Genomic DNA, 17,226 nt, shown 5'->3' with positions numbered 1-17,226 from the left:
GCAAGGCTTTGGAAAACCAGGCCCTGTGAAGTACATATGCTTTTTAGTATATTCCACAGTAGATATAGTTTTGTTTTGAATTTTAATTGAACAAATGTTGTCTTAATGCTTTCCTGTGTTCTTCTATTTTTTCTTTGATTGCACACTGAAACTGTAGTAAAAATTATGGTCATTCTCAATAACTCATTCTTAGCAGGTGGCCAAGAACATTATAAGAACCTAACCATTACTTATACTTTTCAGTTATGCTGAAAAAAGTATATATTTTTAAAGAATTTATTCTATATCTATTGTATGCAAAGAATCATAAAATCCCAATCCTCAATACACAGAAAGACCCTTAGTCCTATAAAAGAAGCAAAACTAAATGTGAAACTACTGTAGAACTGTATGAAATAAATTACACAACACTAAACTTTATTATATGTGCTATAGAAATTTACAGTTGAAGTATTCTAGGCAACAGTAGTAATATTCTGAATATCTTTTTGAGCACACATTTTTTGTGTCTCAACATAGGTGAGGAGATGTAGCATTTTCTTGTCTGTAACAATGGCTCATTATAGGAATGATTATTTTTAAGAAGACACAGTTCCAGCTATGTGTCTGGTGGAGGGTGGTGGAGAAGGGAAGGATCATCCTTCATATTAAGGAAACAGCATCAGTAAGGCAAAGCAGGGTGAATGAACATTTGATATTTAAATTCTAGTGTCACATTTAGAAATGTGTCACATTGTGATTGGATGACCATTGGATAAATATTGGTTGGGTAGACAGCCATTATAAGAATAAGAAAAATTGAAGAGAGTAAACCAGTGTTCTGGTACTGCTTTAGTTATCATACTCACTGTTAATAAAAAGAAGGAAAAAAAAAAACTTTGATGGTATACAACACGCCAGGCAGGAAAGTGGGGAAAGTGAAGGTATTAGACATTTGGTATAGTACACGTGAGTGTTCTACCTTCTGATTTCTGCTAGGGAAAAAAAATCTGAATTCTTTAAAAACTTACTATAGGGCCGGCCCGGTGGCGCACTGCTACAGTGCGCCGCTTGGGAGTGCAGCGGCGCTCCCGCCGAGGGTTCGGATCCCACATACAGACCGGTTCCCGCTCACTGGCTGAGTGAGAGGCGGGCGCAGCACCGAGGGTTGCGATCCCATTGCCGGTCCCGGTCCGGTACGGGCGCAACACTGAGGGTTGCGGTCCGTTGCCGGACACGGAAAAAAAAAAAAAAAAACTTACTATAATACTCTAAGGGGTAGTAAAAGTAATTGAATCGAGTACATTACAGAGTAGGTCTAGAACTCGAACACTCATTACCTTGGCTCTGTCAATTCCAGTAAGAAACTACCTTTCAGTTATCTTTCCCTTTGAACAGATATATTTCTTTGATAAAGTTTTTGAATAGATATGCTCCATTCATATGTTATCAAATAATTAATTGTAAAATAGTTTCAAATTATTTTGCTAAACAAAAACCATTATTTGCATAGTCTGTTTGAAGACCTCAGAGATAAATTAGTATAAGTCCAATCATAGTAAAAGGTTATAAAATAGAATAAGAGAAATTTTAGAAAGAAACATAGTTTTGATAGCCACACTAAAATTAATATATATTTATTTTTAGCTAAATATTATTATGAACTTATAAAATTACCTGCTGATTTGTTTTGTTTAGCCTGCAAGTCCCGGGCAGCCTCTTTCTTCACTTCTCAGACGTTGTTCCTCAGTCTTGGAGATTATAGTGAGAACTGTACCAGGTCTTCTGCAAGCTGTTTTCCTAATAGCAAAAGTCAAATATTTGTCAGGTAGAGTATATCATAATAACTTAAAATAACCTTTTTATTCTGACTCTGATAAAAATAGGTGTAAATACATTAAACACTCCACATATATGGAGAATAGTCACATAAAATGCACATGTTGCATGTGCATAAATAATTCTAATTCAAAATAAAATTGTGGAACTATTTAACTCTTTAAAAATGACTATAAACGTTTGTGGTTCAAGTGGATTGCTGGGAAAAGGCACATGTACCACTTTAAAAAAAAAAGTCCGTTAGTTGGTACTGGGGACTGACAATAAGAATTTACAGTCTAATCCGTAGTTGTTGACTTATTGGCGTACTAAATGCAATGTTTGCCAGGTTTCAGCCCCTATGAAATGTATTGATTAATTCCTATTTAGTTTCTATGAATGGTTACGTATATGAGTAGCTAAAAATAATAATAATAATAATAAAGTAAACACAGATGTAATCTTAGCTTTTTAGGACACAGACAAACATAAGACTTTACACATAAAAATAGACCATCATATTGTGCTTCACCAGCTGAATGCTGTACAAAGTAAATTAAGTTTGTAAAGTCGTAAGAACAAAAACCAACCTAAAGGTATTCTCATAGTTATTTCTTATATGAGGGGTCTTCAAAAAGTTAATGGTAAGATTTTTTGTTAGCTTTTAATTCCATTTTTCTATGAACTTTGTTGCCTTTACTGTGTTTTGTGGACTCTAGTTTTAACTGTTTAAAAAAAAACTTGCATAATCTCAAAAGCTTGTTTCACCACTAAGATACTCTAGTTGTCACAAGTGACTCTGTAATGCCTCTTGATGGAGTTCTATTATTGAGTATGGAACCATGTGATATTTCTACTTTCCTCCCAATTGGAATGGATATCATCTATTAGATGGTTAAACTAGGAGTTTGATTTCTGTGATTAATTTATTAAATATTTATTATTCTGCAAGATAATATGAATCAGTCACAATCTAGTAATGCTTAATTGCTAAAGTCTCTAGGAATGAAAGTTTTATAAATTGACCCCATTTTTAAAAAAAGCAGCCTTAAATCATTTGAAATAGTACTGTCATGTATCTAAATAGTAGTGTTCTTGCTAAATTGCTGACCGCAAAGCCTTCTGACACCAACTAGCTGGAGTTGAGCCAACATCACAGGTTAAAGGTGCAGTCCTCCATAAGACTGCACTCACTTCAGACACCAGCCACAGGTTGGGGGTTCTTTTTTTTTTTTTTTCCTTTTTTTCTTTTTTCGTGTCCGGCAACGGATCGCAACCCTCAGTGTCATGCCCGTACCGGACCGGGACCGGCAACGGGATCGCAACCCTCGGTGTCGCGCCCGCACCTCACTCAGCCAGTGAGCGGGAACCGGTCTATATATGGGATCCGAACCCTCGGCGGGAGTGCCGCCGTGCTCCCAAGCAGCGCACTGTAGAGTGTGCCACCAGGCCGGCCCCAAGTTGGGGGTTCTTTTGAACAGAACAATTTTCACTCAAGTTTATTATGCTTAACTATTCCATTTCTATTTGCCTCTGCAGTTCTGTAGCACTTCTGACTAGCTGGCTACAAATTTGGGGGCTACTCCAATCCCCTCAGGTTCAATAATTTTCTAGAATGGCTCACAGAATTCAGGAAAGCACTAGACTTATGATTAAAGTTTTGTTATAGTGACGGTATTCTTACCTGATCCAGCAAAAGGGAGAGATGCACAGGGCGAGGTCTGGGAGAGTCCCATATGAAAAACTTTTGTTGTCCTCTACCCTTGGAGTCAAGACACATCACCTTCCTGACGTATCGATTTGTGACAGTTGTTTAGTATTACCAATCAGGGATGCTCACCCAAATTTTGGTGTCCAGAGTTTTTGTTAGGATTTCATTAAGTAGGCAAGGATTAAATCATTGGCCACATGATTGAACTCAATTTTCAGCCCCCCTCTGGCTGATATCACATCGCTCAAAGCCCAAACCTTCTAATCTCATGGTTGGTCTTTCTGGTGTGGCCAGCCTCTATCCTTAGCATAACCTACCTAGGGGCCCACCATGAGTCTCCTCATTAGTATAATTCCCAGGGCCCACCGTGAATAACAAAGACATCCTATCACTTAGGGAAATTCCAAGATTTGGAGGCTCCCTCCCAGGAACTTGAGACAAATGACAGGTAACAAATGCCTTTATTACACAGGATCCTGACAAAGACAGATATGCAGGACAGAAATGTCTTCTGTATTCCCTCAATGGAAATTGGGCTGTTCTTAGATTAGAATGTGATGTAAATGTTGATCTTTGTTGACATGGGATATTTTCTCCAGCAGTGATGACCCAGTTCTCATTTTTAAATTTTTTGTGGCCTTCTGATGCTAACCCTACATGTCCTTCCCCTCACCCTTAAAGAAACAAGAAAGATTCTTATCTCAATATAGTCCTCATTTTCTTCAGTTTCTTATTTGCAAAGCCTATTTATTTTTCTATGTACTTTCCACCCTTAGTAATGACCTCTTTCTTCAGGTTATCTCCTTAATTCTCTTTCTTCCTAAAAGAATTTTCACTCAAATTTTTATGCTTAACTATTCCTTTTCTATTTACCTGTGCAGCTATGAGTGTTGGATTGCATCACAATAAAAAATAATCTAACATTATTAATTATGCTTGATGGTTGATTGCCAAACTTTGACACTGTTTATTATTGTGCTATTTCAGCCAATTATTTGTCCACTAATCCTCTGTCTCTGAGAGAGACATTTTCTGTTTCAGTGGATTTCTATTACCAGGACGTTGAGTCTTTGGGAAGTAGGAAGTTCTGTCTTTAAGCCTTATTTTGTCAGTTGTGGCATCAGGTAAGGTTAAGGAATCTATTTGAACAAAAAAATGGTTTAGGATCTCTTCTTTCTCCATTCTCCTAGCAAGGGTGAATGGGGAGTTGGCCTAGCTGTGCCTACTTGAGGCCAATTTATAAGATGGCTAAATGCAGATCTGTGTGGGTTATATTATGAAAAACTTCTAGGACCTAAAGTCTGTGCTGATTTTTTCTCTGAAGAGCCTCTTCTGTCCTATCTAACAACCCAGGGTTGATTCCACCGTTCTTGTCACTTTAATCTTAATCATTTCCTCCCACGTTAAGACTTCCAGATATATAGCAGGTGTTTTTCAAAGTGTTTGATATTTCAGTTTGTACTTAAAGGCATTTTAAATCTATAAATTTAAATCTATAACTCATATTTCTGAATCTCTGGAATATATCCTTATGCCCATTTTGTTATTTTCTGTGTAGTAATAAGGTTTCTGGACAAGAATGATTACTAGACTATATCCTCTTTGTTAACATAAGTGACACAGCAGAATTCTAGGTATTTAAATGGCTATGTTTTACACATCTTATTTTAATGAAATTGTTATTGAAACTTTTTTTTGACAAGGAAAATAAATAGGGGCACATTTATAGGCCTCTAAGTAACACTGGTGATTGATTCTTATCTTTTCATGCTTTCCCTGATTTGCTCCTGATGATCAAGAGCTGGCCTGACTTGCAGGTTTATTCTTTCATTGGACTAGAACGAAGCTAACTAGTGCAGGTGGAGAGTAAATCATGGCTTTATGAATGAAGGACTTTTAGTTTAAACACTAGAATTATCCATAAGCTAAACTCTTCTCTCTCAGATCTCCATCTCTTAGTTGTTTTCATTATAACAGTGCATTGTTTCCTTCATTAGGTGATATTGAAGCTGCTTATAATAACCTGCAACATTGCCTAGAACACAGTCCCTCTTATGCAGATGCTCATCTCCTAATGGCTCAGGTTTATTTGTCTCAAGAAAAATTCAACTTGTGTTCACAGTCTCTTGAACTTTGTCTGAGCTATAATTTTAAGGTAAATATTCCAGACTCAAGTGGGTAAGACATATCACCCTCTTTGAGCTTTCTGCTTAAACTATTTTGTATTTTAGCCTGTAATATTTTGCTGATAAATGCATTTTTTAATGGAAATAATTTTGGACTCATGAAAAATAGGAGAAAAAATGGAGGCAACTCTGGTGTGGTTAAAAAGCTATATGGACTTGGTGACAGTAGACCTGTGGTTGATGTCTGGTCTTCCCACGTATCTCACTCTGAGCCCCAGTTTTCTTTAGTATAAAACTAATGTATAATAATACTTTACCGTTACAATGAGAGTTACATGAATAATGTATGTATGTAAAAGTAATTGTAAATTATAGAGCATTATGCCGAATATTTTTCTGAATAAGGATAATGAATGTTATTGCCTGTTTCTTCCTTAGACCTTGATTTTTAATAACTTCTTTTTAGATTCTTTTTCAAAGAATGTCAGGTCATTTTGAAAGTTATGTGGTTTGGGGATATAAACACACTACATATCTGTCTAAGATATTTTGTGTGTTACCTCCAGCACTAGGGAAAATCTTAGGTTCAGGTGCTTCCTGAACTACCTAGAGTCATGGAGGAGCTCCTTAAACTTTTGCTTTGGCTCACAGGATCCTGTTACAGTAGAACCCTTCAGTAAACTAAAAAATTCAAGTTCTAGGCAAGATTTGCAAAAAATAACCCCTGCATCTTAGGACAGTAGTTCTCAAGACTGGTGGTGCATCATGACCCTGGTGCTGGTGCCCCACCCCTGGTGAATCGTAATCTCTGAGCCAGTGAGGAAGAAGCACAAGCAAAAGTAGTCACACCAAGCCCCCTAGATAAAGGTGGTGCCTGGCCAAGGCTGAGAACTGCAAGCTTGGGATGGGTATCAACTTCCTAATGGTCAGCTGGCTGCCATATCACCTCATTCTGGATCATCTCCTTTTTTTTGACTTCTTTTTCCTCACTCATTTTATCATTCTCCTGTGTTTTCTCCATATGCTGTTAATAGCCAAAATGAAGACAGAAGCTTCATTACTAAATGTTTAGGAGGAATATCAAAGGGTAGAGTGTCCTAAAGTTTTTAATCTTCAAACTAAGAACTAAAAGAAAGGGGAAAAACTGTGTTTCTAGAAATCTAATAACTTTATATCACATAAAGAAATTCCTTTCCTGAAGGAAGGAAAGAAAGACCACAGTGATGCGTTGGACTTGCAGAGGGAAAGAACATTCTTTGGGCTACAAAGTGGAGTGGGGGGGAAGGAGGGGAGAGAGGTTGGGGCTAATTGGGTGGGGCACATGGGGTACAAATGCAATTTGTGGCAATGGACATAATGCCAGTATGAATCTGCCCTTCACATCTTGGGCACGAGGGATTACAATCAGCTTTGTATCTCATGAATATTCATAAGCAATAAAAAATAAAAGAAATTCCTTTCCTAAATAAAATCAACTTATTTCTTATAATGTATTTGCTAGCCCTATGAACTTTGTCTGCATTTTGTCTTCTGTCATAGTAGAAATACCTAATCAACCTGTCATCAGGACTATGCTTGGTAGTGGCAATTTCCCTGAATCTGATTTAATACAATAAATGATCAGAAAGTTAACAAGAGGATGGAAATAGACCTTATACGTACAATCACAGATAAACTCCTCAATGATCCCATTATTTTAATGTTTGATAAGTTGTAAATTATGTGCTCATGTTGTAGGCACTTGAGGGAAGTATTACTAAATATTATTTTTTCAGGTGAGAGAATATCCTTTGTATCATTTGATAAAAGCTCAGTCGCAAAAGAAAATGGGAGAAATAGCAGAGGCAATTAAAACTCTGCATATGGCAATGAGCTTACCAGGAATGAGGAGAATTGGATCTTCCTCAAAATCAAAATACAGAAAAACTGAAGTTGATACAAGTCATCGATTATCAGTCTTCCTTGAGTTGGTAGAGGTTCACCGCTTAAATGGAGAACAGGTAGGTTAAGTTTTAACTCAGTGGATCAGATCTGATCTTTGTTATTGAAGTATACATAAGTGAAAAGTGAAAAAGCCAAAATTATTCCCTTGACCAAGTTGTAAAGTTTAGAAAATTAATTTTTCATTACTTCGCACTAAAACATATACTTCCTGAAAGTTAAACATAGTGTGCTCCTCCTGGATGACTTTATGTGTATGCTTATGTTGGCTACCATGATATGTAATAATATAATGCATGTTTACCTTGGCTACAGTGAAAGGTAATAATATAATGTAATTATAATCCTATGAATTCCTAAAAGGATTGACACGTGTACACACACACTCACGCACACACTGGTACTACTAGAATAAAATGAAAGTACCAACCCGAAATTCTAATAATTGAGAAAATAAAATGCTTGATGAATACAGCTTTGATAAACTCAAAGGAATATCATAAAGTCAGGTACTTTAAAAAATAGTAAGAGATACAGACAGGCAGATGGATACAAAAAATGTAGTTTTGAGAGAATTAAAGCCTTGTACAAGATGAGGAACTTAAAGTCAATCGTATCAATTTTTTAGAATATAGCAGTGGCTGATCAGTTATTTTTATATTTTAATGAAAATTAAGAAGGCCATATTTCCATATACTTACCAAATCACAAAGAATTTCTATTTCACTAATAAATTAACTTAAAGTATATTTAGTATTCTACCACATATGGTTGATTCTAAGGTGCACTTTTTTCACATTTTAACATTTCTGAAATCAATGTCTGGTGATCTCCAACGTTGAGATGAACCTTAAATGACATTTTAGATCCATTGAGGTACAAATTTGGAAATGAGGTAATATATTCATCTGAGGTATAAGAAAAATGATGTTCTAGTAGAGACAATAAATTAATCTACATAATAAAGAGCGAATAGAGCCAATTTGTGCAGTGGTGCCAGACTGGGTCCCACCAGGGTTAGCAGTGAACATGGCTAAGAAGTTAGGCTTTGGAGACAGACTGCCTGAGTTTGAATTCTAGTTCTATCTTTTGTTAAACTTTTTAACTCTCTAAATCTGTTTCCTTACTGCAAGGTGGGGATGATAATAGTTACTATCTTAGAGGGATTTTATGAGAATTATATTTATTTTTCTTGGTGAAAGGGCGGGACATACTCCATTTAAGAGAAAATTAGTGCTTTTAGCTCTTGAGAACATAGTAAAGTATTGATGAATTAATTCAGTACTGGTATATCCATATTATATTAATATCAACTAATAAATAATTCAATGAGTTGGGTACAAAGCAAATGCTTATTAAATTGTAGTAGCAGTGACTGTGTAGCAACTGCTGTTGTCTTAGTTGTGAAAACATTTATCCAACTAACGAATATTTATAGCCTCATCTCATTTTGGTTTCTGAGTTTAGTTTTAAATTTCTGTACTTTTTAGAAAATCTATCAATTTATTTCACAAATACCATAACTCTAGTAGCATTTATTATTCGTTCTGTTTATTTCTAGTTGAATATTTTGAAACGATGATATTTGAATTTCATCTTTACAGCATGAGGCAGCAAAAGTTTTACAAGATGCCATCCATGAATTTTCTGGAACATCTGAAGAATTGCGTGTTACTATTGCTAACGCAGACCTGGCTCTGGCCCAAGGAGATGTTCAGCGGGCTTTAAGCATGCTTCGAAATGTTACTACCGAACAGCCTTATTTTATAGAGGCTAAAGAAAAAATGGCAGATATTTATCTGAAGCACAGAAAAGAGAAAATATTATATATCACTTGTTACAGGTAAATAGTTATTTTAGAAACATTATATTTTGAAACATTTACCTTCTCAAATTAATTCCCAAGTACATATTTTTTGTCTTCTTTCAATTGCTTTACAGATACTTTATATACTCTTTCCTTAATGTTGTCTTGTTGCCTTCTTCTACCACCAACCACAATCATTCTAATGAAGTTATTTTCTTTCCCTAAAACATAGTTATGATTATTTCAAACTATGCCTTCCTCTAGTTTCTCAGCTCTCCTCATCAAATGTTATTTCTAGACCCCAAATCTTCCTGTTTGAGAAGGGAAAGAGTAACAGTTACATGTATTCTAGTAACTTTAAGAGCATTATTTAATGTAACAATCTAGGAGATATTCAGTAGACAGTGTAGCAGTTGTAGCAAAAGACAGTTATGGCTTAATATGCACCACACTGTAGTATGGATTACAAATTTTTCTTGGTGAAAGGGCGGGACATACTCCATGGAAGAGAAAATTAACTCTTGAGAACATAGTATTGATGAATTAATTCAGTACTAGTATATCCGTATTATATAAATATCAATGTTCAGAAAGCAGCTAAGATTCATTGTAAGTGCTGAATGAGTCAGAGAAACTGAGCAGCACCCCATGTTTAGATGGATGGAATGGAGTTCCTAGATCATATTTTTAAGCTATTTCAAAACGGTCAGCACTATCATCTCTAGTGATATGAAAATATTTTAAAATAGGGTTGATTTGTTTTGGATGCACTATAATATAATAGTTAAAAGCATAAATTTTTGTTTCAGGCAGATCTGACCCGTTAGCTGTACCTTTAACTTTTAACATCATTTGCATAGTTGGGATAATATCTTTCTCATAGAGTTTTTGGACCAATTAGATGAGATATTATATGTTAAAGATTTAGGCACTGCATTATTTTTCAAATACCTTTAGTGTTTTGACCTTTAGCTGTCTAAAATTTGCTGGTAAAAAATAAGCAGCAAATATTGAAATGGAAGATTTTGTATTTTTAAAGTAACCCACTATATAATTTTACAGCATGAATATCGGAGCTCAAGGTGCATAGGAGGATAATAAGGTTTTATTCCTTCCATCATTTCTTGGTACCTTCACTCCCACATCATTTCAGAATTAAAGATAGCAAAACATGTATTACTGGATAATGAGAATTTATGTGTTTATATCTACCCGTGTTCTGTTTCCTGCATTTCATAAAATGGAAAGATTCGATGAAAAATAATTGATCTAGCATAAGCAGTCTGGGTGTTGGTATGGGTGAGTTTTTTCAATACTACTACACTGTTGGATATGTAGAAGGTACTCTGAAGGCTACTGGCTAATTGAAATAAATGAGTTTACCTTTTATTGGTTTAGAAGAAGGTATTTGTATCCAATATATTAAGAAGAATTGGTCTGATTTCCAGAGAAATTGCTGAAAGAATGCCCAACTCTCGGTCTTTTCTTCTTCTTGGTGATGCATACATGAATATTCAAGAGGTAAAATTTCTGATGCTACTGAACTTAGACTTTTAAAAAATTCTTTGTGATTAGTATAACTTTCTATTAAAAGGAATTTGTTTTTTGGATAACATTTATTTAACATTTGAAGATCCAATCATCACAATAAAAGGGAGATGTCCATTATAATTTTAAAAAGTACTTTTTTTTCTTCTCTTTTCAAATTGAGATTCAGTAATTCAGCACTATCGTTATTTGAAAAAGAGATAATACCAGAAGCATTAGGAGTCTCCTTTAAACAGAAAGATGAAGAAATATACTGGCTAAGATGGTATTTTCTTCAAAGGGAAGCAATCCTCCAACTCCCTGTAGCTGGTCGTTATGAGGACTGCCAGACATTAAAAGCAAAGAAGCTGTCGCCTAGTTCCCATATTGTTATTTATGTAGACAGGAGCACAGTTGACATGGGAGGGATTACACTAATAAGTTGTACCTACCTTCCTTGCTATCACCTTTCTGAAATTGCTAAGGTTCCTGAATTTCATTATGTGTTTAGTCTTATGAAGTATTCCAAATATAGAGCTTCATTGTAAGAATGTGGCTTTTTAATGGGATCCATTTAAGCTGTTTTTACTACTTATTTTTTGTGCCTGATAATATTAGCCTGAAGAAGCCATAGTAGCATATGAGCAAGCATTAAATCAGAACCCAAAAGATGGAACGTTGGCAAGCAAAATTGGGAAAGCACTTGTGAAAACTCACAACTATTCAAAAGTAAGTACTGTATAGTTTGAGATATGTTTATTGGATCAAATGCATTAATCCATGCTCTAGAGAAGTCTTCAGCAAGCATCATTTGCATGTTTGATGGTTGTGAATTCCAGATTTGTATTCATGAATTGGGATTTGCATTAAAGGCTTTCTCAGTGTCTCAAATTCTTCCTTGCTTCATTTTGTGAAGGTTGTTTTCTCCCTAGAGATCATTTCAGACTTCATCATGCACCTAAATCCTTGCCACCAAATCAGTTATCATAAAGTTGCTATTCTTACATCTCTTTTATTATATGACAAAACATGATAAATGTCCTTTCTTTTGATCCAGTTTTGGCAAGCTATGTGCTTTGAGTTAATTTTTTCTAGTAGAAATAACAGATGTTTCTTTAACTGTTATATTCTTTCCCTGTTCCTGGTAACTGTTGAACATATATTCAGTAGCTGTCAAAGTATATGAATTCAGTAGGTTCATTGGCCTGTATAATAAAACCTGTAATTTTTTTTTTTTTTTTGCGAAGCACTGATCTTTAGCCACTTAGCATAAGAAATGTTAGTCGCCTGTGTGATGTTTGATTCTCTAAGAAAAATGGTACACTTAACTGATAGTACAGGTACACTCCTATGATCCTTCTTACATTATTTCCAATTATGTATATGCTTTAAGTTTGTAATTTATAAAATATCTATGCTTGAATGCTATTCTCATTGCCTTTTTTTTCCTAACTGAAATGGATTTTGTTTAGGCAATCACTTATTATGAAGCTGCTCTAAAAAGTGGACAACAGAATTATCTTTGTTATGACCTGGCTGAGCTCTTATTAAAATTGAAATGGTATGACAAAGCAGAAAAAGTTCTTCAACATGTTCTAGCTCATGAACCTGGTATGAAAGTTTTTCTGATTTCAAAAAAGTATATGTGATAAATCTGATCTATTTTGTTTTTATGTTATATAAATATGTGTTTGTAATTATGTGTGGTTGGTTATATAGATGCATATGTATTTTTTCTTATCAGTTGCCACTTTACTAAAAATGAAGTATTTTAAAATCTAATAACAGATATATGAAACAGTTAATGGTATTGTAGAAAGATATTTTACTTTCCAAAATGATATAAAATATCTGTGAATTGCAACTACCTCCAGTGTTTAAACACTGACATTTTTATAATCTTTACTTTTTAAAGAAGTAACACATGGTTCTTTTTAAAACTTCAAGTACTGTAAAAGAATGTAATTTATAAGTCACCTGTTTTTCCTTCAAATTGCACTTTCCCTTGGGCAATTTGTGCTTTAATGTGTATTTTATAGGTGTGTGTGTGTAATTGTAGTTAGTGTAATTTTTCTTTTGAAAAATGTATCGTTCTTTTTATTTCTGCAATCTTTTCTGTCCACATGTCCCAGATATAGCTTGATTTCAGTGTATCCGTATCATTCAATCTCACAGCATCATAATATTTCATAACTCCACAAGTTATTTAATTTTCCCTGAATTACTGGGCATTTAGTTTGTTTTCCATTGTTTTGATACTGTAAACCATGTTACAGTGAATATCCTTGTATCTTATTTCTTGGTGTATACTTACTTGTGGGATGCTGAGTGGGAGGGTTTGTGCATTTGTGAATACTATCAAATTGCCTTCTTACAAGTTTGCACAAATTTACTTTATTAAGATCTTTATTTTTTAATAAAATCTAATGCTTTCTCATTGCCAGAATTTAAAGATTACAGAAGTAAATGCAAGTTGTGTCCTCTCACACTCTTCAGAGAAAACCACATTTAACAACTTGTATATCATCCTAATTGGTCTCCCCATCCCCATCTCTTTGTCTCTCTCATACACACACAATTACATATCACTTTTTTCTACCTAAATGGATCATAGTATAACTGTAATTCTGCAATATGCAGTTTCCTTTTAATAACTTTTTTCCTTTTTGGTAAATATAGCTCTTCTTTATTTTTTATCATACGTAGAGTATTCCACTGTATGTTAACATCATAATTTACTTGATGAGTCCCCTGTTAATAGACATTCAGATTAGAGGAAAGTGGAAACAGTACTGAAATAAAATCCTTGTATACCTCTGTGTACTGCTTACAATTGGGTTTTTGCCTTCCTAGGATGGAAGTACCCCAATGTTTTCTTAAGGCTAAAAATTTCCCAGCATTATATAGTATTAATCATGGGGGGAAAAAAAAAAAACATTTTAATTTGCATTTCTTTAAAGATTGATGAGTTGATAAGGTTAGGCATTATTTTGTTTATAGACTGTGTTTTCTTCTAGGAATTGTTCATTTACATCGTTTGTCTTTAATCCTTCACCTGTTTTTCATGTCTTAGATGTTTTCTCCCAGGCTATTCTTTCTTTATAAGATGTTTTTTATTGTATCTTTGGTTAGATAGAATATTTAATTATACATTATTTCTGCCTGTCTTTTCTTTTTTTGACTTCTGAATTTCTTGGAATTCTTTGAAAAAGCTTTCCTAAACCTAATGTTATAAAGATATTTTCATATATTTTTCTGTCATTTTTGTTGTTGTAATTTTTATGTTGAAAACTTTAACCGTGTACTTTAGTCTACATACGATTTTTACTATATAGTTTCCACAATGGATAGCCAATTTTATTTTAGTGCCATTTATTGAAATGCCACCTTTATCATGTCAACTCCTTCATATACTCATGTATGACTCTGATTATGGGAATCTTTTTTGTTCCACTAAGGTATTTTTCTTTTCTTTTACCAATACCATGTTTACTGTAGCTTTAAAATATGTTTAGATACATAATTTAGACAAGCCCACTCCAGGTTTTCTAATATTTCCAAAATGTGATGTGATTAATTAGCTGTGATGAAGTTGGTGCTTAAATTCTCCTAATTATGAATGCATTTATTGTATAAAGTGTCATTAGTTCCATAAAAATATGTGCATGGGTCTGTCAGACCTTCTTTTGATTCACTCATAAGGCCTAAATGTCGATATGCATTTTGAGAAGGTTGTGGGGGAGAGATTTAGTTATTATATGTCTTACTTATATTGAGTATATTACATTTACATAATATAAATGCTTTCATTTAATAAATATTTGCTGAGTACACACCGTGGTATACTCAGGTGTCTTCATATACATTTCATGTATTATTATATTAGTATTCACATTAATCTTTAAGGTAAATATAATTATTCCCAGTTTTAAATTAGCAGTCTGAGACTCGGTGTTCTTAATGTGTCCAGGTTTACTAAGCTAAATAGCAGCACCTAGGTTCTAAGAAGCATTTTAAACCTAACATGTCTAAAACTGAATTCCTGATCTACCTTCCCAAATCTTCTTTACACGCAGCCTCCTTCATCTCATTAATAACAACTTCATCTTTCTTTGTAGTTGCTGAGAACCAAAGTCTTTGCCCTCACCCTTGCCTTTAGGAAATGCTGTGGACTCTACCTTCTGAATATGTTTGGAATCCTACTGCTTCTCACAATTTCCACTACTATCACGCTTGGCCAAGCCTCCATCATCTCCTAACTGGATCATTACAGCAGCCTCCTCGCTGGTCTCTTGGCTTCCACCCTCAACGCCACACCCCGCCACAGCCTCTCTCAATCCAGCAGCAGCTTTAAGCCTTTTAAACAATGTCAATCTGATCATGTCTGCTCACGCTCACCCCTGTTCCTTTTCTTCAGTTAAGCACGTCTTCACAGTGGCTTACATGGCCCTTCACACCCACCTGCCCGTGCTTCTTTGACCTCTCCCTCTATCCTCCTGTCACCCACACAGCTTCCTTGTTTTTCCTTGTGCCCACCTTAGAACCTTTCTTACCTATAAAATAATGATGATAAAATCTGCTCTCAGGCTGAAATTTTAAAGAAATAATGTATATGAACACCTGTTGTACAATGGGTGTGCAATGGATCGTGCACTCGATAAACTTATTTAGAAAGACTTATTTTTGTTAATTATCTAGGTTCTTTTATTACTCTTAGATCATAAAATATTTGGTATTTACCAGATATTTAAACGGCACTTATGGTATACCTGATTTTATTTGAATTGCTTTGCATATGATATAACTTATTTGATAACTTACTAGCTTTTTAAATCTTACACCAATGCTATGAGATAGGCACTATTATTTTTCCTGTTTTCCAGATGAGAGGGAAGGACAGAATGGTTAAGTACCTTGCTCAAGATTAAGTGCCTAGAAAGTGGTAAAGCCTAGATTTGAAATCAGACTGGTTGGCATCAAAGTCAGTGCATTTAATGACTGTACTTTATTGCTTATCAAGTACCTATTTTTAAAAAAGAGAAGTTATCTTCTTAATTGCATGTAGCAACAACTCTATCTTCTTTTGACTTTAATAAACAGAAATTTTTATACACTTAAGAGTAAAAGTTGAAATTCTTATTCGTGTTGTTTGTTGTCTATATATGTCTAAGAAAAACCTCTAGTTGCATCTAGTCCATTAACTTTTCTTCTATCCAGTTTTTATGATAAATCTTTTTCTTAAATTTGTCCATTCAACTGACTGAAAAAATTTTAACTTTAGTGTTTTTCAAAATCATTTATTCTAAAGACCAGTTTTAAAAATTATAGAAAAATGTAAACATTTATTTAAGATGAGTGTTTTTCCCCATTGCTTTTCATTCTTTCATAGTAAATGAACTGTCAGCTCTCATGGAGGATGGACGTTCTCAAGTTCTTCTAGCTAAAGTTTATAGTAAAATGGAAAGACCTGGTGATGCGATCACTTCATTACAACAGGTAAACGTGTTTGTGAGTGTGGGAGATGGGTGCAGAAGGGAATATGCCACGTATAAGAGGGAAATGATCCCTTGTGGCCCAGCAGTCACAGAAAATATGCCCAAATAGAAATAATGATTGAATGCTTGTGGATTTTACAGTTTAAATATATTATTTCCAATTATTCTTACAATTAGGGAAGGTTGGTATTTTTAATCCTATTTTACAGCCGAGGAAGTTTTATTTAATAACTTGTGTGAAGTAGTATGTCCAGTGTCAGAGTCAGGATTTGAACTCAATGCTTTCTTCCTCCATTTATTTAGATCATCTTTCCTGTCTCTTAATATTTTGTGGTTCTCAAAGTAGAGGTTTTACACACCTTTTTTTAGATGTACTCCTAGGTGGTTGATGTTTTTTGATGACTTTTCAATATCTGGCTTGATAACAATTTTTTTAAAAAGTGACTTCACTTTTATCAAGTGCACTATCAAGATGGTCATATGTCTTTCCTCCTACTTTTTTTGTTTTTCTTTTTCTGTTAATGTGGTGTATTAAATTGATTAATTTTCAAATGTTAAATTACCCTTACTTTCCTGAAATAAATGTCACTTCATTGCAGTTTTTAAAAGATTTAAAAATTACATCTTTTTTTTAATGTCTGCAGTGCTGTAAAAAATGACCTTTTTTATAGTCCTGATATTGTTAATTTTATTTTTCTTCTTTTTTAAATTATCAGTTATGCTAGGGATTTATTATATTATTAACATTTTCAAAGAATCAACTTTTGGGCCGGCCCAGTGGCGCACTGGATAGTGCGCCGCTTGGGAAGCGCGGCGGCGCTC

General features: G+C 34.4%; 1 protein-coding gene across 5 annotated transcripts in view; it reads left to right on the top strand.

The window, feature by feature from the left end:
• TTC21B (tetratricopeptide repeat domain 21B) overlaps positions 1-17,226 on the top strand; it is a 102,989-nt gene that overhangs the window by 34,238 nt on the left and 51,525 nt on the right. For all 5 annotated transcript variants that reach the window (XM_008585344.1, XM_008585141.1, XM_008585199.1 and 2 more), the window contains exons 12-19: positions 1,678-1,807; positions 5,506-5,663; positions 7,410-7,634; positions 9,180-9,418; positions 10,831-10,903; positions 11,528-11,638; positions 12,382-12,520; positions 16,299-16,405. In XM_008585344.1, the coding sequence (XP_008583566.1) occupies positions 1,678-1,807; positions 5,506-5,663; positions 7,410-7,634; positions 9,180-9,418; positions 10,831-10,903; positions 11,528-11,638; positions 12,382-12,520; positions 16,299-16,405 (1,182 nt within the window). The remainder of the gene's footprint in view (positions 1-1,677; positions 1,808-5,505; positions 5,664-7,409; positions 7,635-9,179; positions 9,419-10,830; positions 10,904-11,527; positions 11,639-12,381; positions 12,521-16,298; positions 16,406-17,226) is intronic.

The sequence above is a fragment of the Galeopterus variegatus genome, unplaced genomic scaffold (genome assembly GCF_000696425.1).
Source record: "Galeopterus variegatus unplaced genomic scaffold, G_variegatus-3.0.2 Scaffold9, whole genome shotgun sequence".
Lineage (NCBI taxonomy): Eukaryota > Metazoa > Chordata > Mammalia > Dermoptera > Cynocephalidae > Galeopterus > Galeopterus variegatus.
Note: the sequence above shows the minus strand (reverse complement) of the source record. Positions and strands in the feature narration are given on the sequence as shown.